A 26,043-nucleotide genomic window follows, 5' to 3' on the forward strand; every position below is an offset into this window, starting at 1 on the left:
AAATAAAGAAATGCTTTTTTCGAAAATAGTCTTCGCATTTACTATAAAAGATTTTAGAAGTTTAAAAATGTTTATAATGATTTTTAAAATTTATAATAGTGTGATTTTTAATTAATTAACTATGTAATCTATTTACATTGACAATACATAACATGGTATTTAATAAACATACAATTCATTTAACAAACGTAAATTATATTCTTGACATAATTTTTTTAATAGACATATAACATTTTAGAAATGATTTATTGGCTTGTTTTTATATTTCCCTATTATAATTTTATTTCAAACTTATTAAATTCCTCATTTTTTTCAAAAGGGAGATAAAATTAAATTTGATATAAATAAAACTGAAAGTTAACTTTTTAGTTGACACTAAAAAATTGTCAGTTGTCGTTATGTAAAGACAGAACTGGTCAATTGTTAATAATATATTAAATATTAAATTATGAAAGGATCTTCCACTAATATATCTAATACAGTTATGTTTAGATTGATTTTCTTCTTATGTACATATTAATATTTGAAGGGCAATCTTAGCATATCTAATGGCGTCATATGACAAATTAGTTTATTGCCAAAAATATTTTACTAAAAGAATACTGCTTTCACACAACAATCAAAGAAAATGATATTATCCCGTTATCGTCACCAAATTGTAAATTATATATATATATATATATATATATATATATATATATATATATATATATATATATATATATATATATAGAGAGAGAGAGAGAGAGAGAGAGATTAATTATTTTATTATTGTTACAAGATCGGAATTTGGTAGAATTAGTGGATGTTTTTTTTATTGTTTTTGTTTTCAATTTTGATCTTCGAGTAAGGAGTATAAATATCTTTGTATTTTAGTAACCGTTTTTTATCTTTAAATCTTGATTATTTTAGGTGATGAGAATATCGGTAAAGTTACTTTTGATGCTTCAGTTAATATTGAATTAATAATTTATTTCTGTAAGGATAATATAGAGAAAACTTATCTTTTTTAACCTTGAGTTTTTACTTATCTATAGCATCTCTTTTACTTTTCAAGTGTTTAAAGAAGATCCAATCATGATCCCATAATGATTTAAGTTTTGATTTGTGTCTAATTTTTATTTAAGTACGTTAAACATTGGTTGGTTTTTTAAACATCGTGGATTGAGACGCAGAAATAATATTCATATGACTGAGGATGTATTTATACCTGAGACTTTCTCAGCTAGCATAATATGTTTGAGGATGTCTATATGCTGAGAGGATATATTACTGAGGTGCTAAGGTACCAAGTAGTCAAGTGATCCTGTACTACATTGTTAGACGTTGAGGTTCTAAGTGATCGTTTATAATTCATAATTGTATAGACCACGTTGAGATCTCAAGTGATCGAGTAATTGTATAGAATGTTGTCAAGCAACACCTTGAACGATCAAGTAAGTTTGATTTCATGTTGAGAAGTCGAGAAAATCGAGTAATCACATACTACACCTACAATAATAATCTAAATTTAGTTAAATATACAACATGTTTTAATTTTTCAGTGTAGATTACGTTAATTAATAATAGTGTTACAATTGACCTAGTTCTTAGAAGAATTAATTATATATGTTTGTATTTGATCATAGGCAAATGTATTAAAATTCAACCTAAAAATAATATATCATGCCAATTTTATTTCATAGCAATAGTTAAGTTTATAAAAATAAAAATTAACAGTTATAGTAAGAAGAATCAATTTTTATATTTTTTTCAATTTTTATTTTCATATTCTTAAATGAATAGTGTTTCCATTTTTAAAATATGTGAATTTAGTTATTTTCATATTTAAGTTTTATATTTAATTATAATTGTTGTTGTTTTTACAAAGCTGCATATATTTTGTAAAAATTTCAACTCAAAACACTCATAGCTCCAATTTTATATTCTCAAATCGAAATGTTTAAGTACTTATTCTCTTTAAGCCAAACAGAGATCATATCCAAATAACACACTCAAATGTTCAAGTCAATATGACAACAAAAATAATAATTAATATACCTCATAAAATGTATTATGTATATTATTGTTTATAAACTCTTATCAGGACAAGTTTCAGTCATCTAACCTAATTATTTGTTAACTTGTAATTAATCTACTAATTATGCTTTAGGTATTTCTTCTAATTAACTACCTTTAACTTTTATTAGTGACTTGATTGTCTAGGTATCATTATTGTTTGATGTGGTCAAACACCCATATAAGTGGAATACATGTCAATCCAGATAATTGAAGTGTAATGAAAGATATGTAATACACTAGTAACTTATATTTAATTACTGTAAATTAAAAACTAATAAATTTTAAAATATCGAAACTAGGTTAAACAAAAATAATATGCTTTTTAGAATATTTTACAAAAGTAATATAAAATTTAATTTACGTAGATGTAATATAAACATGCGCAAATTTAATCTTGTATTTTTTTAATTTACGATTTTAGCTTTATGTTTTCGTAATTTTAGTTTGATTTTCAATTTCAACATTATTTCGATTATTCATTTCTGCACAGGTGAACCTAAATTTAGTATATTCATTTAAAAAAAATTAAACATTTAATGAATAAAAATATTTATATAAAACTAAAAGATACAATAGAAAAAAATTAGAAAACCAAAATCACTAATAAGAACTAAAATCCAAAATTTAATTTGGAGTAGAAATTAGTGATAAAACAGGGAATTTGGGAAGAAACTTGTTCATGGCATAGTTGGCATGGTGGAATCAGATGCCTTGATTATGAATTGGTCAAGGGACAAAGATGAAAACTCCATGCGGGCCCAACCGCCAAGAAGGCTTCTTTATATTTGTATTCTCTTCGTCTCGATTCTATTCCAAACAGTAACTCAATAACCTAACTGTAGTAAATACCACAGTTTCCTCATAGGTTCAACCAAACAAGGCCCAGACTGCCGTATCCAATTTTAGGCAACACTTCCTTCATTCCCTTGTTTGCCCGCAAAAGGGAGGATCTAAGGTTTCATCTCTTTTTTTCTTTTATCTTTACCGTAGAGTCAAGTCTTCATTATTAATGCAATACTAGTATAATTTATATTTTTACTATACCAATAATATTCATTTATTTTAGTAAATTTTTATTACTACTGTCAGAAATACTGGTTCTTGTTGGGCTTCTTATTTATACTTATTGTGTAGTTTTTGGTATGGAGAAAGATTGTTTGTCCCAGTTTGAGAGTTGAGAGAGAGCAAGAAGAATGATGGAGGAGAGGAGCAAGAGGGTAAAAGGAAGAGTGGTTTTGATGAAGAAGGGTTTCTTGGACTTCCATGACATCAAAGCCAACGTTCTTGATCGAGTTCACGAGTTATTGGGCAAGGGTGTCTCTATTCAGCTCATCAGTGCTACTTCTCCTGATCCAGGTCATCTTTGCAATTAAACTCTTCTAACACAATACTTTCACGCAAAAAGTTTATTTTTTGAATCACCACAAGTAGAAGAGTGCACATGAAGCAAAGGGTCTCAATAAACTGAACCCATCGCATATGAGTCAAGTCAACTTCAAAAGAGAAACACCAAGAAATTGGAAAGTTTTCAAGATTTTGCTTCTTGTATAACTTATTGATTTGACACTATTTTTTTTTTTTGTGTTGTGTAGCTAAGGGTTTGCAGGGGAAGCAGGGGGAGGTGGCATATTTAGAGAAGTGGGTTTCCACCATTTCTTGTCTGACATCAGCATCTGACGCAGAATTTTGGGTTACATTTGATTGGGATCATGAGAAGATGGGTGTTCCTGGAGCTTTCATAATCAGAAACCATCACAAGAATCAGTTCTACCTTAAGACAGTGAGCATCGAAGGAATTCCTGGACATGGTCCTGTTAATTTTGTCTGTAATTCGTGGGTCTACCCTGCTCATCGTTATACCCATGATCGTGTCTTCTTTTCCAATAAGGTAACCTCGTTGAATCTTCTGTTCCAATCCACTAGTGCTTCGTTAGAAAAATCATCATTTGTTTTTGTTTGATAGAGACCAGGGAGAAAAAGAATAGGAACCCGATAATTGATCGGTTGATTGGGTTAAGAAAACATATATTTTATAAATAAATTAATTAATTAATTATATATAAATTTATTTTCTTTATTTTTATATTTTTATTTATTTCCTCAAATTGAGTTACCTCTTACGTTGCGAAAAGCATTTACAATGTGATGCATGCATGCATGTTTTACCCAAAAAAGTTTATGTATTTTTTGCGAAGTTTTATGTAGTGATCTCAACAATGATTTCGATGAATATTTAATAATGTTAAAAAATGGAAATTTTAAATTTTATCTAAAATATTGAAAATACAGTATTATAAATTGTAAAAAAAATTATATCAGAAATAATGTGCTGAAAAAATATTACGATAATCATATCCCCATTTAACATTTCTTTTCTCCGTACCGTTAGCAGAAACTTGCTCTTCACATGTCTGCACGACATTTTCCGAGGTTGGTTGTTAGGAACAAGAAGACAAATCCCGGAACAGAATACAGTCTGTCATACTTTATTCATGTTTTATACTTTTTCCCTTTATGATGGTCAAATTAAAATTTGATCTTCTTTAAAAAGTGAATACAGTCTAGCATTAAACTTTTTAAAATAATATTTGATTTTTAGTTATTTAATTCAGGGGTACGCTAATTTATGTAATAATTATTATTTTTAATTTAAAATAAAAAAATAAAAAATTATTTAAATACTTTTAATCTTAAAATTTAAAATTCATAATATAAAAATATTTTTGTTAATTAAAATTTGATATACTTTAAACTTCTTCTGTTTTATATTTATATTAAGACAATTTTGATAATTTTATTTTGACTATTTATTCGTATAGTTAATAAGAAATAAAATAATAAAATATTAATGATAAGAGGTATTAAAATAATTATTTTATAGTAAAAAGTTGAGAAGATTTTTTTTTATATATTTTGGAATATAAATACTTTAAAATCTTCCAACTTCGTTTCAATCATTTGCTAAACTAATTAATTTTTAAATTTGTATCTGTTTGCTTAAATAGATTTTAAGGCTATTAATTTGTTTTCTCAACGCACCTTTCTCTTATTTAATATTTATTAACAGTGGTATAAGAATAAAAAGTCAAAACATTAAATAGAAATGCTTTAGTTTAAGTGATTTTTTAAAGTTTGATATTATTCAATATTATAGTTCAAATTATAAAAAATATAATAACTTTTGACATAAAAATTAAAATACATTTGTCCAATTTCGTGATCCAGATAAGCTAAACTTTGTAATTTTTTTATTTATCTGTTGATTGCCTACTATTATTTATTTGCATGTGTTTTGAATATTTTAAAAGAGAATTTATTTGATTTAATTTAAGGTGTATGACTCGGTGATTTATAAAAACCAAATCTTATGTTTGCAATTTACTAAAAATAGTATTATGTACGTATTCAATGAATATACTATTTAATAAGGATAAAATAGTTGAAGTAGATAATAAAAATCAAATGCTATTTTAAATATTCCCAAAGCACGCCCATTGACTATTTTCAAAATCGACCAGGTACAAGATATGAAATAGTTAAAATAAATAAAATATTATGAATGTTACATCACGAGAGAGAGCCTGTTGTTGGATCTTTCTGTAATTAAAACCTGTGAGCAACAAAAGCGTTGCTTCTACGGTTGGAGTTAGAAACCTCTGCAATCCAACAAAACATTAGCAGTTAGACCTCATGAAGGAAGAGAAATGAAGTAATTCACTGCAATAAGAAAGTGAAAAGGATGAAAAATAAATAAATAAAGAAACGTAAAATATAAAAGTACAGTTAGACAAAAAACAGGGAAGCACAGACACTGTTAGACAAAATATGTTTGAATCTCAGTTTACATACATGTCAATATAACTCTTTCGTGTAACATAATTTTGATGATATTATATATGTCTGAACACTAAATCATGAATGTATTGGAAAGTTGAAACATTCATTCTGGCATTGTGATTCAGGCTTATCTTCCATCTGAAACACCTGGGCCACTGCGTAAGTGGAGAGAACAAGAACTAAAAGTCCTTCGAGGAAAAGGGGTGGGAAAGCTTGATGAGTGGGACAGAGTATATGACTATGCATGCTACAATGATTTGGGAACTCCAGATGATGGTCCTTACTATGAACGCCCAGTTCTCGGAGGATCAAAGTTTCCATATCCACGCAGAGGGAGGACTGGTCGTCCACATACCAAAACAGGTTACCAACAAAACCATTTTCGAACTGGACCGATATTAATAACATTTCATTTGTCTTTCATTTAATTTTACAGAAAACAGACCGACTTTATATTAAACTGCCACATGATTATAATACATTTTTTACTTTTATCATAACCATCTTAAAAGTAATATATAGAAAATAGTATTGAGATACATGTTGTTTAAGCGTCATTCACAGCAAAATTTTCAATGACTAATGAGTATCATGAATGTGTCAATTTTACAGACCCCAAAACCGAGTCAAGATTGCATCTGCTAAATCTAAATGTTTATGTGCCGAGGGATGAACAATTTGGCCACGTCAAGTTTTCAGATTTTCTAGCCTACTCACTGAAATCAGTTGCCCAGGTTTTGCTTCCGGAGATTAAATCTTTGTGTGACAAAACTATTAATGAGTTTGACACTTTTGAAGATGTACTTAGTATTTACGAGGGAAGTATTAAGATGCCGAATGGACCTATTGCGAGTAAACTTCGAGAACTTGTTCCTTACGAGATAGTAAGAGAACTTATGAGAAATGATGGCGAGAGATTCCTTAAATTCCCTGTGCCCGATGTGATCAAAGGTATGCTAATGCTTTGCTTTTACTTCACTTGGCCTGGATGGATTCACCTGTATGATGTTTATCCACATTAATGTTTGTGTAATCACAGAAAGCAAGACTGCATGGAGAACAGATGATGAATTTGGCAGGGAAATGCTTGCAGGGGTTAACCCTGTCATTATTCGTCGTCTCCAAGTACTATTTACAACAATTGCAGTTTCATTAAGAATTGTTTTTCGATAAAATTTCAAGTTTCGTCTTAGTAAACTTTGTAGCAAAATCAATGTTTTTAAGGCCGGCATAAATTGCTATGTGAAACTTCTATTCTAAATGAATGCCTCATGCAGGAATTTCCCCCAGCCAGCAAATTAGATCCCCAACTCTATGGAGATCAAACTAGCTCCATCAGGGAAGCACACATAGAAAATAGTTTGGACGGTCTCACAATAAATGAGGTACTAATTATGTATCACTTTTTTAAGCCAACCCTTTTGAAATATGATGTATCAAAATTATATGTAAACAACCAAAAATCTTTATTTCGCAGGCAATTCAAAAAATGAGGTTATTTATATTAGATCATCACGATGCATTGATGCCATACATAAGTAGAATAAACTCTACGAACACAAAGACCTATGCCTCTAGAACGCTATTGTTTCTACAAGATGATGGTACACTAAAGCCACTGGCTATAGAGTTAAGTTTACCTCATCCACAAGGGGAACAATACGGAGCTGTAAGCAAAGTTTTTACTCCGGCACAAGAAGGAGTATCGGCTACAGTGTGGCAGTTGGCAAAAGCTTATGCAGCCGTGAACGATTCAGGATATCATCAATTGGTTAGCCACTGGTATGACATCTCAAAAGAAATCTCAATAGTAACAAAAGTGTTTCAAACTTAATTCTGTTTCTTATTGGGCAGGTTATACACTCATGCAGTAATTGAACCATTCATAATAGCCACACATAGACAACTAAGCATTCTTCATCCAATACACAAGCTCTTGAAGCCACATTTCAGGGACACAATGCATATAAATGCCTTAGCTCGACACACACTCATCAATGCTGGAGGGGTGCTTGAGAAAACAGTTTTCCCTGGTAAATTTGCCTTGGAAATGTCAGCTATTATATACAAAAGTTGGGTATTCACCGAGCAGGCGCTTCCTGCTGATCTTCTTAAGAGGTTAGTGGAGAGAAAATGACTTCAAGTAGTATTGATTTTAGCCTAATTTGTTAAGATAATGTCAGTACCATACTATTTTCTAACACACTCTTCATTATTGACTGAATTTCTTTAGAAATTACAAAGCAGTGTGGGTCTTGCTTATCGTTTAAAGAGTTTTGTTCATGATTTTGTATTATTTTTCAATAAATTTTAATTGATAGTAGAAAATGTATTATTGAGCATGTAGCAAAGAATGTATTAGTATCTGTTAGGATTTATCTCCACAAGAACATGGCAGCATACTAAATTTGTACTCATTAAATGTCAGGGGAATGGCAGTTCCTGATTCAAGTTGTCGTCACGGACTCAGGCTTGTGATAGAGGATTATCCGTTTGCCGTGGATGGGTTAGAAATTTGGGATGCAATTGAAACTTGGGTGACTGAGTATTGTAACGTGTATTACACATCTAATGAGAAGGTTGAGGGTGACTACGAACTACAGAATTGGTGGAAAGAAATACGTAATGAGGGTCACGGAGACTTAAAAGATAGGAACTGGTGGTCAGAGATGAAGACGAAAGAGGAGTTGATTCAATCATGCACCATTATCATCTGGTTGGCTTCTGCTTACCATGCAGCTGTGAATTTTGGACAGTACCCTTTTGCTGGGTACCTCCCCAACCGTCCAACAGTGAGTCGTAGGTTCATGCCTGAGCCAGGTACTCCAGAGTACGAGGAGCTGAAGTCAGACCCTGACTTGGCATTCTTGAAAACAATCACTGCCCAGTTCCAAACCCTCCTTGGTGTGTCACTGATAGAAGTTCTGTCCAGACACTCTACTGAAGAGGTTTACCTTGGACAATGTGAAAACCCTGAATGGACTTCAGATGCTGAAGCATTGGCAGCATTCGAGAGTTTCAGACAAAAGTTGTTGAAAATCGAAAGCAATATTATGGAAAGGAACAAGAACAATAGATTGAAAAACAGAAATGGACCAGTGAAGATGCCTTACACACTTCTCTATCCCAACACTTCAGATTATTCGAAGGAGGGTGGACTCACTGGCAAGGGAATCCCCAACAGTATATCCATCTAATACACCTTCCTATTTAAATCTCTTTCAAGCCGTGTGTAAACAATTTGCGTAGTTTATCGTCATTTTTATGTCAAGACTAGAACGTGTATAACTTATAATATTGTTTGTATTCTTATAAATGTTTTGTTGTACGCTTTAAAAGGTTCGCGCTTGTTGTGTAACATCTTTTTGGAACTTGTTCCACCTGGAAAAACATATCATCTTTATGGAGCGTCAAAAAATTCATAACTTTATGTAGTTTATATAAATAAATTATAAAATTTTATTCACATAATGATTAATCAAGTTGTTTATCCAATCGGGTACATCTAACCAATGCCATTCCCATCTCTTTATTTTGTGTTCTGTTTGCGCCAATGGTCTCTTGCTCTTAACGCACATTACAACAGACCCATGGCAAAAGTAAAAATTTGTTCACTTTTTTTTTTCCAGTGTTGTAAATTATCTTATTTACATTTTATGTGCGCTAATAAGGAAAATTTTACTAAGAGAGAAATTTTACGGCATCAGTAAATAGTGTTTGACAAAATTAGGTACAATTCAAGTTATTTTTTCTTTTTTAGAATTTTTGTGTGTCTGTGTGAAAGCTTGGTTAGTTTTTCTGTTACAGTGGAATGCACAATTTAGCTTGGAGTTATTACGCGCTATTTACAATCTGAAGTTTGAAAATGTAACCATCATAAAATTTATTAAATAAAAATCGATCATTAATAGTTATACTGAATTTGAGTAATAATTCAATATTGACCTAACTTTAGTAGAAAATTTATATTCATTAAATATCTAAACTTACCTTAAACCTGTCCCTCTTAAATAGATGAAAATATTGGAGATTGAAAGGCATCCCTTGTAAGAGAAGTTAGAAGTTAATTATAATAGTTTATTTAACTTAAGAAGTTATTTTGGATTTTAAAAGTACATGTAAAAAGCAAAGTCTTGGTGTTTTAATTACTAGAATAGTAGAGATTAGGGGTTTGGACAGTCGTAATTATAATTTTGTTCTAAGAGTCAAGAGTTAAACCTTCGACGCACCCTACCCTAATAGATTTGGGGTTAGATGTGAGGTGTAGGAGTATCTATAAGGCATAGAGCCTCTCCAGATCTGAGTGCCAAACTTACGTAATATTGTGGTACAGAGGTCCCTATTTGTTGATACGTGGAGAAATAAGAATAAAATGGTTAAAAGTGTTTTTGGTGAGATAGGAGAAAACAGGACCAATAGATGATAAATATACTTAAGTACCCTACTTTTGCCCTTTTGCATAAGTTTCTCATCTACTAATTAGCTTAGTAAATTAGCACTCTTATACATCATACAAATCACTTTTTTTTTCTTACATTTAAAAAAAGTAGGATGCCTATTCGGTTATTAAATAAAAGTTGAGTTTTACTCAAACTTGATATTTTATTTTTTTGGGGAAAGATTTATTCAAGCAAGCATGAGACTATTGAAACATATAAATGATTGACATTACTTTTAACTTAACTTTAAGATAACAAGTATACAAGTTTTTTCTTCTTATTTTTGTCATCTCAAACTATGAGATTTAATCTCATAGTTAAAATATTAACAATCTTTTTCTCAAATTTTTTATATATAAAACATTCTTAATTACAAGTACTTCAATAATAATTTTTTTATAATGTGATTTTATCATGATTAATGACTATTTGAAAAAGAATTATTTATATTATACTCGTTTGATCCGACGAATCATTAACTTTAATATCATTACGAATATTTGAAATTTTATTGAAAAAATTTATTTATTTGATCCGACGAATCATTAATTTTAATATCATTAATTAGTTTTATAAAAAAATTCACAGTAAAAATACAATACTATTGGAACATAAGCTAAAACTAAAACTTTAAGATAATAAATTTATAAATATTAATTATTATGTGTTGTTTAATTTTTTATTTGTATTTACAGTAAAACTTAAATTTATACTTGATTTCCAACACTTAAATATGAAAGACAACTAATAAATGTTATAATATACTTACGTTTAAAACTATCTGCAACCGAATGTCCATGTTTAGGAGTATAAAAATATTAGTTTCTGTTACTTAATTTGTATCCAGATTGAAGAACTTTGTTATTCCCTTGTTCTAGGTGATTCAGGAGAATTGGGAGCTTATTTTTTACATGGTTTAAAGTTGTTTGAACTTCTATTTAATTTAACTAATTTAATTAGTTTAATCAAGCCATAATAATTATGTTTTTAATTTGTTTAACTAAATTATGTTTAATGAATCTATATTAATTAAAATAAGCTGAACAAGTTTAATTAGATATTCGATATGTTCGTATTAGGCATAGTTTAAATTGTAAATAATTCTTCTAATGTCTTTAAGTATTTGGTTTTAATTTCCTACTGAAAGTTTTGAAAAGTTGGTTTTTAAGTTTCCAGAGGGGGCGAATATTGTAAATGAATTTTTGTTGGAAATTTTGTTTATTTCTTTTTGAGAAATTCTTTCCATGTTTATAATTTTAACATAATTTAATTAAGTTTCAAAGTTCCTTAGGAATTTTTATTGAATTTTTATTTTTATTTTTATTTATGTAATACTTAAAATTATTTAATTTTTTAACTTATTTTTTGTCTTTTATTTTCTTTTAATTGAGTAACGTGATTTTTATTTTTGTCCAATCATCTTATTTATTTATATTTTAGTATTAAAAATGTTAAATTTTGCTATTAATATAAAAAATGATATTGTAGTTAATATAAGATAATAAATAATTTTTATTGTTTTTAATCAAAACTTGTTAGATAAGCATTGAATAATTCTTTTATTGCGACGATAATGTGGGAGTCATAGGAGAATATAATGACTTATTTATCAAACGTATTTTCAATTAAAATGATTAAAATCATTTGTTATTTTACATTAATTATCATATTAATTTTTATTAATTACACAAATCATGTATAATAAATTATAACTAAGCAAAAAGCTTTATATCTTTTTCATATATTTCAATTGTATTTCTTTTACAAATTCAAATAAATTCATAATATATATAAATATAAAGAAAATAGATCAAATCAATACACTTTAAAAAGTAATCATAATAAAATCATTCATATAGTCATTTAGGGTGTGTTTGTTTTCGAAAAATGATTGTCGACAATAACGGATGAGGGAGTAAGTGTGTTTACATTGGATTTACACGGATACATTTGAATGTGGTAGACTGAGTAACATCCTCGCTAAGATGTGAAGATTAGCATTGTGTTGTGAATGTATTTATGGAAATAACTCTCACGGTTTTAAATTTTCCAGAATCTATTACCATCTTGGATTGTAATTTCCAGAGAACTTGATCTTCATGTAAATAATAATAATAATAATAATAATAACAATCACCTCTATTAATTGTTTTATTTAAAAACTAATTATCTATAATTTATTTAAAATTAATTTTAACTAATAAGATTTTATTTTAATCATACAAATAAAATTATAATCTTACACTTTAATCTATTAAAACAATTTTATCTATCATATTCATCAAATCATCCACAAACTTTCATAAACTTTTCTTTCAAATCTTTTCACTTTCACCTCTTCATCTCTTAAAACAAAAAACACCACAATCCCCATTTTATCCTCTTAAATTAGTTCATTTACTATTCTTCATAAACTATTAAGGATGAGAATAAATAATCACAGATTTAATATAGTTTTTTAATTAATTTATCGTTTTAATTATAGTTATTGTGAAAGATATTATAAATTTATTAATAAATAAATTATATCTCTTAAATAATATTAAAGAAAAATACTAAGTAAATAATAATAATAAGCTTCAACAATCTCAATTGTTTAAAATTAAATTGAATATAATGAATTAAATTAAATTTCTTAATTTTGAATTTTCAGGTAAAAGATTATTGTACATAAATTTAAAACAGAGTAGTGTGTATAAAAAAGTTAAGAAAGTAAAGCATACGATGTCCTCTTGAACAATACTAGCATTGGTTTCTTGAGACAACAAAGAGAGATCCTAAAGTTAACATGGCATTGTCCTCAGAGGCATCATCATCATCACTGAAACCAATCCCAGGCAGGTATGGGATTCCCATCTTGGGAGCCATACGCGACAGACACGACTTCTTCTACCACCAAGGAAGGGATAAGTTCTTCGCCACAAGAATCCGAAAGTACAACTCCACCGTCATCCGAACCAACATGCCACCAGGTCCTTTCGTCTCCTCCGACCCTAGAGTCATAGCGCTCTTAGACGGCGCCTCCTTCCCGCTCCTCTTCGACAACAACAAGGTGGAGAAGCTCAACGTCTTTGAGGGCACCTTCATGCCTTCCACCGCCTTCACCGGTGGCCACCGCGTCTGCGCCTACCTCGACACTCGAGAACCCAAGCACGCCGTCCTCAAGGGCTTCTTCCTAAACGCTCTCGCCGCCCGGAAAGACGCCGTTGTGCCTCTTTTCCGTAACTGCCTCCACGAGTCCTTTTGTGAGGTAGAGGACCAGTTGAACAAAAACGACGAGGCCGACTTCAACTCTGTCTTCAACGATGCCTCCTTCAATTTCTTGTTCCGGTTGCTCTGTGATAACAAGGACCCTTCACACACCATCCTCGGTTCTAAGGTAATTCAAGTTTTCTACTATCCATTCTCTACATACCAAACGTGATTTTAGTTTGAGATTCACTGACACGAGTCGTCGCAGTATCAATTTATAAACCACTTCTCTACAAGAGAGTGTAACATTTCAAACGGGTGAGAAATATTCTGTAGTGATTATGCCTCATATTAGCTTTCAACTTTACTTAAAAATAAAATTAACTTCTCTATGTGTATAGGTTAAAAAAAAGGAGTTTTTATCTTCTTTTCCATACACTTATGGATAAACTAATTATAATTTATAATTCTTTTTTTCTTTTCAAAATTCTTATGAAAAATCACATCCAAAGAAACTTATATATTTATCTTTAAGTAATTAAAAAATCCTTTTAAATTTAACATATTTATTAAATAATATTTATTATTATTATTGTGTTTATAATATATAAACTTAAATTTATCCATTTTTTAATTAATATTTGTTAAATTGCATAAAAATAATCACATTATAAAGTTATTAATATATATATAAATGGATAAATATATTTTTGTTTCTTAATTTTTAGTAAAATTAGTTTCTCTTTTGAAACTTTGATTCAATTTAATCTTTTAATTTTAGAAATGTGTAAATTTAGTTATTTTAACTATTAGATATATTTGAAATTTCAAAAATATTTGATAATTTAGTTGTTCATATTGACACAATTTTTCTTAAATATTAATTAAGAAACGCATTTAAAACTTCAAATAACAAATTTTAATTAAAAAGGCTAAAAATTCGCAATCAATTTTAGGATTAGTCTAATTTCAATTTTTTCTAAAAATTAAAAAACAAAAACATATATATATATATATATATAATGGATATAATTTTATTTATTTATAAATTTGATAATTATGAGATAATTTGAATTTGAATTATAATGTTAGATGTGAATTTATTGTAAAAATGAGATAGAGGGACTATGATATATCAATAATTTTTTGATAATAAATAATGTGTCACTATTTTATTGGTATGTATAATTAAAATGAACCAATCAAAAGCTATCACATAATCAATTTTTATAAAAGCAATTGTTAAAAAAATATTTTTCTTTTATTTTTTTTTCAAGTTGAAAGATATTTTAGCTGTTACAGGGACCGAAGCTGATCAGCACGTGGCTGCTTTTCCAATTGGCGCCACTTGGGACTCTTGGCCTTCCGAAAATCTTCAACTACGTAGAAGACTTCATCATTCGCACGTTTCCCCTCCCTTCGTTCTTCACCAAATCCAACTACCAAAAGCTCTACGAGGCATTCAGAACCTCCGCGGCGACACTGTTAGACGAGGCAGAGAAAGTTGGGCTCGGGCGAGACGAAGCGTGCCACAACGTGGTTTTCATGGCGTGCTTTAACTCCTACGGCGGCTTGAAGAACCAGTTCCCGATGCTGGTGAAGTGGGTGGGATTGTGCGGCGAGAAGCTTCACGCGGATCTCAGGAGCGAGATAAGGCGGGTGGTGAAGGAGGAGGGTGGGGTCACTGTGGGGGCATTGGAGAAGATGAGTCTGGTGAAATCGGTGGTTTACGAGACGATGAGAATAGAGCCTCTGGTACCCTATCAATACGGGAGAGCGAGGGAGGACTTGGTGGTGCAGAGCCACGACGCGTCGTTTAAAGTGAAGAAGGGGGAAATGTTGTTCGGGTATCAACCTTTTGCGACCAAGGATTCTAGAATCTTCAAGGATGCTGAGGTGTTCGTGCCGGGGAGGTTTGTGGGTGAGGGTGAGAAGATGTTGGCGCACGTCTTTTGGTCCAACGGTCGAGAAACGGAGGAACCAACCCCTGCTGATAAACAGTGTCCTGGGAAGAATCTGGTGGTACTGCTGTGTAGGTTGTTTCTGGCAGAGTTGTTCCTGCGTTATGATACGTTTGAATTCGAGTTTAAGGAATCTGGTTTTGGTCCCACTATTACCATCACCTCCCTTACCAAAGCCTCCACCTTCTGACACCTTCATCTTTCTACCTCTTAATTCTCACGTTACTCTATCTTAATTAATATGTATACTATTTAAAAATAATATGTATCGTTTCTTTTTAAATTAAATTAATTATGATCTTAAGTTTAAGTTTAATAGTTTGGAAAATAAGTGTTTAGTACTTTATGTCTCATATGTGGACTATACTTTCACCTTTTTCGAATAGAAAATTTATTTTATTATAATTCTCTTATTTGTCCCTCCTCAATATATAAAGATAAGGATGATTTTTTTTAATATATAAAGATAAAAATAAAATAATAAAACCCACACCACACCCCACTGTTGCAATCCAAAGTGATTAATGGGAAAAAAGACACTTAGTTTTCACTTAGTTTCGTTATTCAACATTTGGTTTTGTTTGGTGACCGGATTAGATAAGATATAATAAATAATTTATTCATTTAATGTTATTATAAACTACTAGGAGATATCATAAGTTTACAAATTAGGTTAAAAATAAACTATTAGAATTAGATGAGGTGGTTATGAAATTATGTGATTCAACAATCTTATTTCCACTTTCTGTGCCAAGATAATTTAGCTTTCATAAATAAATATTGTTTAAATGTTTTCTAGCTTTCATGGTTATAATTATATCTAATTTTGATGAACTAATATATTTGTTTTAAAACTTGTTCGTATCCTTTCTAATTATACATGACATATTCACTTAAATCTTAATCAAAGAAGACATAAGAAACAAGATGAAAATTCAATACCAATTCTTCACCTATTTTGTCTTCACTAACACTGTTTTACCATTTAAAACGTATCACTTAATTCCATTCTAAAGCCCAAATAGATTCTTAAATTGAATTTCGTTATTCTAATTAACATCTTACACTAATATTTTAATTTGCTGTTGCGCGCCTCATTTACTTTGGTTATACACATTTCATCAAATAAGCTGGAAAGGATATCTAAGAGTTGGAAAATTAGTTGAAAACTATGTTAAAAATAAAAAAGTGTTTGTTAAACTAACTAGCTCAAAGTTGCAATGACAAATTAGTTATTGAATCAGATCTTAAAGTTAAATATTATTAATTATTATGAACTTTTATTTTTTTAATTTATTTTAACTTTTTTACAATCTATTTTTTTATATAAATTAACTTCTAAATAATGCTTTTTATTATAATTTTAAACAGTTATAATTTCTCAATGAAAGATAATATTTTATTAAAAATAAGTGATTGAATAATTAAAACGTAATAAATAAATGTAACATTAAATCAATAATCCAAAAAGTACAATAATTTAAAAAAGTAGTAACATAAATAAGACTTCAATACTTTACTTTAAATAGTAAAATACATCTAATAAATTGTTTTGAAACAGTAATATGAATAGCTTATTGAAATAAAAAAACTATTAAAAATAATTTATCTATCAAATAAATACATAAATAAAGTTAAATAGGTTATATGTTTGGTCGAAACTTAGAAAAAAAAATGTTTTAGATAACAGAAAAATTGAAAATAAAAAATGTTTTTTTTTTCGGTGTGTTTTTAACATGGAGAGTTAAAACAACTGAAAATGAAAAATGAGCAGGGAAAACAAATTTTAAATATTGATAAATTAAAAATAATTCACAAATAAAATATCACGCCAAATGGTTTTTTGTCTATTTGTAAAACAAGATACTTGTCCAAAGTGCAAAGGAAAGGCATTAGGATAGGTGTTTTCATCATCATCTCAATTTATAAATATTGTTTAAATTCATCTAAATATTGATAAAAGTGTGTGTGTGTCTATATATATATATATATATGATTTATATATTTTTTTAACAAAAATTATTGTACAACTAAATTATTTTATTTATTTTTGGTAGAAAACAATATAAATAGTTTATTATTTTGCCTACGATTATTAGTTTTGAATTTATTTATTATTTGTCAATGTTTAGTGTAGTGAAGGTTTTTTTTATATGTTTTTTTTTAATGGATTTGATATGATCTTTCGTATTTTTTCTTATGCTTATTTCTTTTATATTTTATTTATGTAATTATAAATAATAGACAAATTTTGGAGTCACTCTATGTAATATAAACTTATTATGATATATATATATATATATATATATATATATATATATATATATATATATATATATATATATATATATATAAGGTTAAATATATTTGTAATTCGTGAATTTGGATTTAAAAATTGAAATCCGTTATTTTCATAAATTTTAATATAATTAGTTTTCAGATTTTTTTAAAAAATTATACAGTGGTATTAACCTGTCTTAAATGATTTTTCATAATGTCATTTAAGTTTAAATGTATAAAAAACTAAAATATCAACTTAAATTATGATTTGACACATAAAAAATAACGCAATTTGATTAAGAGTGTGAACACAAATAGTTAAGGTTTTATCTTGAATTTGTGAATATCTTTGTGTTATTGAATTGAAATAAATTACCTCAATATAAATGAAAAAATGAGAAAAGAATCTGTACCACTATGATTAAATTCATGAAACAGTTTACCTTAACAAGATGAGAACTAGATTTTAGCTCCCACCCTCCTTCCTCTTTAAAGAACCGGTCAGCAAATGACCTGTTTTTTTATTTATTATTTAATCATAAATAAACCATTAATCTCAAAAATGGAAAACATAAATCTATTAATAATAAAGATTATATTTATCATTTTTAAAATTTGATAGTTAACCTGTATCTGGAATAATAATGAATTTTAATTTTATATTAAAATTTAAAAACTAATATATACACACACATGTATATATATATATATATATATATATATATATATATATATATACATATATATATAATTGTTCATATATCTATATATGTTTTTATTTTAAATTATTAAGTCACGTTTAATTGATTTAATGTTAATAGTAGTATATTTTTATTTGTTTTAATTTTTAAAAAATATTAAATAAACATTTAAGTAAATACGAGTATATTTAATATCTAATAAAAAAAAGATATAACAAATTTTATGTGGCATATAAGGAAAAAAAAATGTTTATAAAGTTGTACGAGTGAGGAATATACTAACACTGAAATTTACATTTCTCGTAGGGGTCCTTCCCTTCTCTACCTCACGTACAAGACAATGCTAACTTTTCTTCCCTTATATCTCCATGTGCCATATTGTGGGGACTAAGTTTGGTGCTCCTATAAAAAAGAAGAAAGGCTTAAACTTAAACATTAATGTGATACTTAATGTTATTAATCTAACCTTTCAATATTATCATAAACTCATTCTTCGTTAACATATAAGTAGACTAGAATTGAATAGCTAATTTAATGTGTTTAATGTAATTAAGTATTTATAAAACATTTAACACATGTACTATTTATTATATCTATAAAATATAATCGTGTTGGGTGAGCCCGTAATTTAGTCCACCTAACAAAAAAAAAATAGTAATGAGGTAGGTTTGATGACTTGGCCCTCCAATTTGTCCACCTAATCTAATGAATGAACATAGCCAATAAATGAAGAAATAAGATAAATTAAATTATTTAGTCACTATCTTTTTAAACATATGTAGATGTTATTAAGTGATATTCTTAATATTCCCATAATATATGTATGTATGTATACGATATCAATATTATATCATATGGAATGATTTATTTGTGCAAGATGAATATGTACGGAAAAATTTGTGATACAACACTAAAATCATATCTTTTTGGTCTCTATTTTAAAACTGAGGGTGTTTTAGTTTTTCGTTTTAAAAGTTTGATTTATTTCATAATTTTAATATATAGTTGTACATTTTTTTCTTATTACATATTTGTATATAGTTGAGTAATTAATACTTTTTCTTAGAGAAATATTTGATAATTAGTGATGAAAACATAGCAAATCAAGTTTTGGTATCTAGAGTTTGATTTAAATGATTATTAGGAACTATTAATATGATTTATCTCCTGATTACAAAAATTTCATATAAGCCTTACTTTCACTTTTCAAAATTCAGTCTAGCCCAAATTTTGATCTAACTTTATTTTACAAAAACTTATAAACAAACTAATAATTTTATTATAACAACGCATAAAAAAATAAAGGAATTTTATTCATCACACAAATTTTTTTTTCCTAAAAAGTAAAATTAAAAAAAAAATCCATAAATGATAAGCCATTATATAAAAAATATCAGAAACAAAATATACACATATCCTCGTCTTACAATATAATCCAAAAATGAGTTTTTGTTTACAGAAATAATTAAATACTGAGAAAATTATTATCCTAAAAGAAATTAAACAAAATTAATTAAAATCATGCAACATTTAACTCTTTTGCTGAATTATCATACTACTTAGTGACCAAAAATGATAAAAGAGTAAAAATAATGTACTCAAAATTTATATATCTATTAATTATCATGAATAGAATAAAAATCAATTCGTAATTTAATGTGATTATAACTGTAAAATAAATCATAGAGGGATTATGCTTCCTTTTTTCAAAATTTTAAACTCATCAATAGAATCATAACTAAAATCAATTAGGTATTTTATTTTCCATGTAAATAATTATATTATCCAAAAAATAGAATCATCTATTTTATTTTACAATCTTGCTTTTATAATATTCATTACAAAAAACAATATATTTTTGTCTTATAGAAACAACAAAGAGCTAAGAAAAGACAAATGATCAATAAAATAAAATGTAATTGTTTTTCCTTTTTTTGTCAAAAATTAACGTAATTAAAGTATGACCGATAGAGGCGTTGAGTGTGTTGACCTCTTTGCCACGCCCCTTTTCTTCCCGTCAGCTTATAGATTGCCTCGAGTTCGACGACACGGATGCGAGGGTGTTTGGTATGTGTCTTTGCTTATTGTTGTTGTAGATTGTATTGTTGCTATTGACTGTTCTGGATGAATTGCGGTTTTTGCAGAGATAATGGGGAGAAAAGGAAGTAGCAAAAGTTGGTTTCAATCAATCGGCAACGAGAGGGCTGAAGTTAACCGCCCGGGGCCGTTTGCCGGACATGCCGTTGGTCAACCACGCCCCCAAGCGCCATCAACCGGGCCAGTACCAGTGATACTGTCGGCGTCGACTGACGAGACAACAGCTGCTGAAGTTCCGCTAGTGCGTAAAAGGAAAACGAAGGCGGTCGACACCAGTCACGAAGCCTCAAAGAAGAGGAAGGAGGTAGTCGATGAAACTGAGCGTCCCCTCCCACAAGGGGTATGGGATCCCGCTTTCACGTTGGGTCATAAGGTGGATCTGAACATGGATGCCTCGGAGAAGAAGGTTTTCGAAAACATGAGTGAGCAAGAAATTGCCGATACCATGTTGGAGATGACAACACGGGCACAGGCATTGGCTTGGCATCTGGCCTACGCTTCTGATAGAGGTATGGTTCGGGTTGAGTTGGAAAAGGTGCGGACTCAGCTGAAAGAACTCACTGAGGTTCATACTGCTTGTGATGCCAAGCAGAAGCGCGCGGAGCAACTTCTGAAAGAGGCCGAGACATTGTTGAACGATACACGGGAAGCTGGCTTGACCCTCCGAAAGGAACGCGATCAGATGGCGAGCGAGCTGGAGCAAGCCAAGAGGGCAATGGTGGTATTGGCCAAAGAGAGAAATGAATTGAAGGCAGAGGCCTCGGAAAGGAATGAGCTGGTAGAAGAGTTGAAGGATGCGATTATGATTGAACATACTAGAGGTTTTCGGAAGGCTTTAAGGCAGGTCGGTCACTTGCTTCAGGTGTCGACCGAGGGAGTGGAATTTGACGTTCAGAAGGACGTGTATGAGGGCCAACTGAAACCTTTAAACGAAATACCTGAAGATGCTGTCCTGGAAGGTGAAGAGGATGAAGAGGTGGTCGCCAACACTGAACATAATGGAGTGGTCGACGGGGGTGAACCTGCCGCGGAGACTGTCGGAGAGGTTGCGGGCGACACACCTAACATTGTAATAGATTAGGGTTTGCTACGTACATGTAAATATAAACACATTTGAACTTGGATTCGTTGAAATTTTTAATGACTGTGAATGTTTGAACTGTATTGAGTTTTGAATGTTTGACGCTAAGTAGAACTTGTTGAACTTCTGTGCATGTTGAGCTTTTAACTTGGCCGATTTCGCAATTTGTTTGCCGTAACGACCGCTAAGTATCAATGTCGAGTGTATTGATAGCGCGATGTGTGACCGTCGAGAGTGATGGTCGAGTGAGGGGAATACTGGGTGTTCCAGGGGGAACATCTACCAGGGGGAGTGTATCCCACGCGGATTGGGTGTTCACGGGTGAACATCTACCAATGGGAGTGTATCTCGACTGGACTGGGTGTTCAGGGAAGAACATCTACCAGGTGGCTTGTCCCCAATTCATTTGTGTGTGGAAATGTTCGAGACGACGACCCTAGGACTCGACATTAAAGAAGTGATAAATGGCACTAAGTATGAATCATAATGAAAAGTACTGTTTATTTGGAAACGGAATTGGAAAACGTTGTAGGAATAACCAACAAGAAATGAATGTTAAATAAAGTAGTATTTAAGGTGAGTGGCATTCCAGGTGTTGGGAACTGGTTGCCCATCAAGAAGCTGGAGGCGATATGCACCGTTCGACATGTCCTCTACGATTCGAAATGGTCCTTCCCAATTGGCCGCCAGCTTACCGTGTGCTCGATTCTTCCTAGCCTCTCCCCGCTTCCGCCATACCAGATCTCCACTTTTGAAGGTTCTGGGTTTGACTTTGGTGTTGTATCGGCGAGATAGCATTCGCTTCTGTGCCTCTGCATGGATGGCGGCGACCTCTCGACGTTCAGGAAGGACGTCGAGATTCATCCGCAACTGTTCCTCATTAAGGGACATATCAGTGATATTGCGCCTCAATGAAGGCTCGCCAACTTCGACTGGGAGCATGGCATCGGTGCCGTAAGTCAGGTTGAATGGCGTGTCCCCTGTAGATCCGTGAGGAGTACACCTGTATGCCCATAAGACCTCTGGTAGTTCCTCCACCCATAAACCTTTGGCTTCACCGAGTCGCTTCTTCAACTCTGTCAGTATGGCTTTGTTCGCGGCCTCTGCTTGGCCGTTTGTTTGAGGATGTTCGACGAACGAGGTGACATGTTTGATGCCCAACTGGCTAAGGAAATCTTCTAGCTTGCGCTCAACGAATTGGCGACCGTTGTCGGTGATGATCTTCTTAGGGAGGCCGAACCGACAGATGAGACGCCAGATGAACTTCTGCACTCGTTGGGCACTGATAATGGACAATGGCTCGGCTTCTATCCACTTTGTGAAGTAGTCGACCGCCACTAGGAGGAACTTGTTTTGTGCTTTGGCGATCGGCAGTGGTCCAACTATGTCGAGACCCCACTGAACGAACGGCCAGGGAGAGACAATATTGTGCAAATCTTCGGGAGGTGCGTGGATGTCGTGACCATGGGCCTGACAAGAGGTACACCTCTTGACGAATGTTTCACAGTCGTGGTCGAGCGTAGGCCAATAATATCCTGCACGGAGAACACGTGCCCTCATGGTCCGTTTGCCAGAGTGCAATCCACATATCCCGGTGTGCAGCTCGCATAGTACGTAGTCTGCCTCTTCCTCTGAAATACACTTCAACAGAGGAGTGCCATAGCCGCGACGGTATAGGTCGTCACCTATACACACAAAACGTGCAATGCGCTTGGAATCAACCACAGAAATGCTATCTCCCTTGTCTTGTTTTTCCATAAGATCCTTGACCTTCTGGCGCCAGTCTGTTGTAGGTGTCGATATATTGGTGACGAACGTTTCCACCACAGGACGATCGAGCGTCATCTTAATGATTGAGGATAGCTGTGCTCGCTCCTTGGAGTGAGTTAATTTAGACAAGAGATCTGCTCTTGCGTTTTGCTCCCTGGGTACATGGATGACGCTAACCTCGACGAAATTTCGGAGTAAGGTTTGAGCCTTGTGGAAATAACGCAATAGCTGATTATCTTTGACTTGATAGGTTCCGTTCACGTGGCCGACTACCAACTTTGAGTCCATCCGACACTCTAAATGATCAATCGTGAACTCCCTGGCCAGGGATAGGCCAGCAATCAAGGCTTCGTATTCGGCCTGGTTATTGCTAGCTGGGAATCTGAAGGTGATGGCTTGCTCGATGACTAAACCATCCGGTCCTTCTAGAACGACACCGGCTCCTCCTCCCCTTTTGTCAGAGGATCCATCTACACTGAGGAGCCATTTTGTGATTGAGTCCTCTGGTGTGGGTAGCAACTCAGCCGCAAAGTCTGCTAAGTGTTGACCCTTGACGGACCCACGCGGCTCGTAGCGGAGTCCGAATTCTGACAGTTCTACGGACCAGGAGACCATCCTTCTTGCCAAGTCTGGTTTGCGAAGGATCTTGGCTATGGGATGGTCTGTGCGGACTACCACCTGATGACTCTGGAAATATGGTCGAAGTCGACGAGAAGCGGTGAGCAATGCCAGGGCAATTTTCTCAATTCGAGAATAGCGTTCTTCGGCCCCCTGCAGTGTACGACTGATGAAGTATATCAACTTAAGGGAGGGTGCCTCCTGTATCAAAGTAGCACTAACAGCGTGGTGGGATGCCGCAATGTACAGCTGCAAGTCAGACCCATCATCCGGTCGAGCCATAATCGGAGGACTGGTGAGAATGTGTTTGACAGTGGCGAATGCTGCTTCACAATCATCGTCCCAGTGTCGAGTGGTGCCCTTTTTCAGATTCTTCAGGATGGGCTTGATGTGCTCCGCAAGCTTCGGGATGAATCGGGATAAAGCGGTGAGCCGCCCCACTAGACGTTGGACATCTCTTAGATTTTGCGGAGCAGTCATGTCAAGTACAGCTCTGCACTTGTCCGGATTAGCTTCAATTCCTCAACGTGTGAGCATGAAGCCTAAAAACTTACCTGCGGGGACGCCGAAAGTGCACTTGGAAGGGTTAAGGCGCAGGCTGTACCGTCGGAGTTGGCCAAAAACTTCCTTCAAATCCTGCAGGTGTTGTTCCATAGAATTGCTGCGAATAACCATGTCGTCGACATATACATCCATGCACCGTCCTATTTGATGATGGAATACTTTATCCATGAGGCGCTGATAAGTGGCCCCGACATTCTTCAATCCAAACGGCATTACCTCATAACAGTAATTAGCGCGTTCGGTAATGAAGGCCGTCTTGCTTTGATCGGGCTTGTACATTGGGATCTGGTTGTATCCTGAATAAGCGTCGAGAAAACTTAGTATAACATGACCCGACGCTCCATCTACCAAGCGATCGATGCTAGGTAGGGGATATGAATCTTTAGGACACGCCTTGTTGAGATCTGTGAAGTCGACACACATTCTCCACTGACCATTTGACTTCTTAACCATGACTACGTTCGACAGCCACGTAGTGTAAGTTAACTCCCTGATAAACTGGGCGTTCATCAACTTCTCGACCTCCACCTGAATGGCTTTGCACTTCTCCTCCCCGAACCGTCGCTTCTTCTGGGCGACAGGTCGTGCCTCCCGGAAGATGGACAATTTGTGGGCCATGACCCCAGGATGAATTCCTGGCATGTCGGCGGTCGTCCATGCAAATAAATCTGCATGGTTCCGTAGTATATGTCCCAGAGCGTGTTCTTCGCTTGAGGTGAGGTCCCCACCAATGTTGGTGGTTTTAGATGAGTCAATCGTCAAGGATAGGAGTTTAACTTCGCCTTGCGGATGAAGACGCTCGTCTACGTTGGTGCGGGGGTCTAAGTCGACTGTCGCTGCCTCGGCTCCCTTCGCCCTTCTAGTTGGAAGGAAAGGGGTTACTTTTAGCCCGGCCACATAACACTGTCGGGCTGTTCGTTGATCTGCCCTCACGGTACAAATGGTACCATGCTCTGTCGGAAATTTCATGGCGAGGTGAGGAGTAGACACGATCGCTCCAAACGCATTCAGGCAAGGCCGTCCTAGCAGGGTGTTATACGATGTATTCGCCTCGACCAGCAGGAACCGAATTCTAAGTTCAGGTGCTTCCCGACTTATTCCTAGCCGAGTTCGCAGATCCAGATATCCTCTGGTATCCACTCTTTCTCTTGAGAATCCTACGATTTGCTCGTTAAACGGGGCGATGAGATCCTCAGATAGGTCCATTTTCTGAAAGGTGGACCAATACAAAATGTTGACCGAACTCCCCTGGTCGACGAGGACCTTGCTGACATCATACCGAGCGATACTAGCTGTGATGACCATAGGATCATCATGATCAGGGTCGGGTGCATGAAAGTCTGCGTTCGTAAATGTGATGTCGGGAATCGACCGAGATTGTCGCTCGACCATGTGAACCGACTTCAATTGTCTCAAATGTCGCTTCCTTGCTGAAGCTGATA

The 26,043-nt window shown here is 32.8% G+C and overlaps 2 protein-coding genes across 3 annotated transcripts; both read left to right on the forward strand.

Annotated features, from left to right (window-relative positions):
- Positions 1–2,859: 2,859 nt before the first annotated feature.
- Positions 2,860–9,169, forward strand: LOC108326670 (linoleate 9S-lipoxygenase 5). 2 transcript variants are annotated; one of them, XM_052874339.1, is made up of 10 exons: positions 2,860–3,016; positions 3,196–3,417; positions 3,654–3,949; positions 6,024–6,261; positions 6,511–6,849; positions 6,938–7,023; positions 7,176–7,283; positions 7,376–7,680; positions 7,753–8,016; positions 8,327–9,169. In XM_052874339.1, the coding sequence occupies exons 2-10, from the start codon at positions 3,255–3,257 to the stop codon at positions 9,093–9,095; spliced, it is 2,568 nt and encodes an 855-aa protein (XP_052730299.1). In that variant the 5' UTR covers positions 2,860–3,016; positions 3,196–3,254; the 3' UTR covers positions 9,096–9,169. The 2 variants fall into 2 exon arrangements, with proteins under 2 accessions (XP_052730299.1, XP_052730300.1); XM_052874340.1 differs by having other exon boundaries at positions 3,214–3,417.
- A 3,914-nt stretch (positions 9,170–13,083) lies between these two features.
- LOC108325614 (allene oxide synthase 3) lies at positions 13,084–15,820 on the forward strand. The gene is made up of 2 exons (XM_017558708.2): positions 13,084–13,716; positions 14,832–15,820. Exons 1-2 carry the CDS (start codon positions 13,126–13,128, stop codon positions 15,678–15,680), a joined length of 1,440 nt encoding a protein of 479 aa, XP_017414197.1. The 5' UTR covers positions 13,084–13,125; the 3' UTR covers positions 15,681–15,820.
- Positions 15,821–26,043: the final 10,223 nt, after the last annotated feature.

Source organism: Vigna angularis, chromosome 3, assembly GCF_016808095.1.
Source record: "Vigna angularis cultivar LongXiaoDou No.4 chromosome 3, ASM1680809v1, whole genome shotgun sequence".
In the NCBI taxonomy this organism is placed as follows: domain Eukaryota; kingdom Viridiplantae; phylum Streptophyta; class Magnoliopsida; order Fabales; family Fabaceae; genus Vigna; species Vigna angularis.

Excerpts from the sequence above, each read along its gene's own strand:
- LOC108326670 (XM_052874339.1), top strand. The coding sequence starts at position 3,255 with ATGATGGAGGAGAGGAGCAAGAGGGTAAAAGGAAGAGTGGTTTTGATG. Across the intron at positions 3,950-6,023 it reads GTGTCTTCTTTTCCAATAAG|GCTTATCTTCCATCTGAAAC; the intron begins GTAACCTCGTTG and ends ATTGTGATTCAG. Across the intron at positions 6,262-6,510 it reads TCGTCCACATACCAAAACAG|ACCCCAAAACCGAGTCAAGA; the intron begins GTTACCAACAAA and ends TCAATTTTACAG.
- LOC108325614 (XM_017558708.2), top strand. The coding sequence starts at position 13,126 with ATGGCATTGTCCTCAGAGGCATCATCATCATCACTGAAACCAATCCCA. Across the intron at positions 13,717-14,831 it reads ACACCATCCTCGGTTCTAAG|GGACCGAAGCTGATCAGCAC; the intron begins GTAATTCAAGTT and ends TAGCTGTTACAG.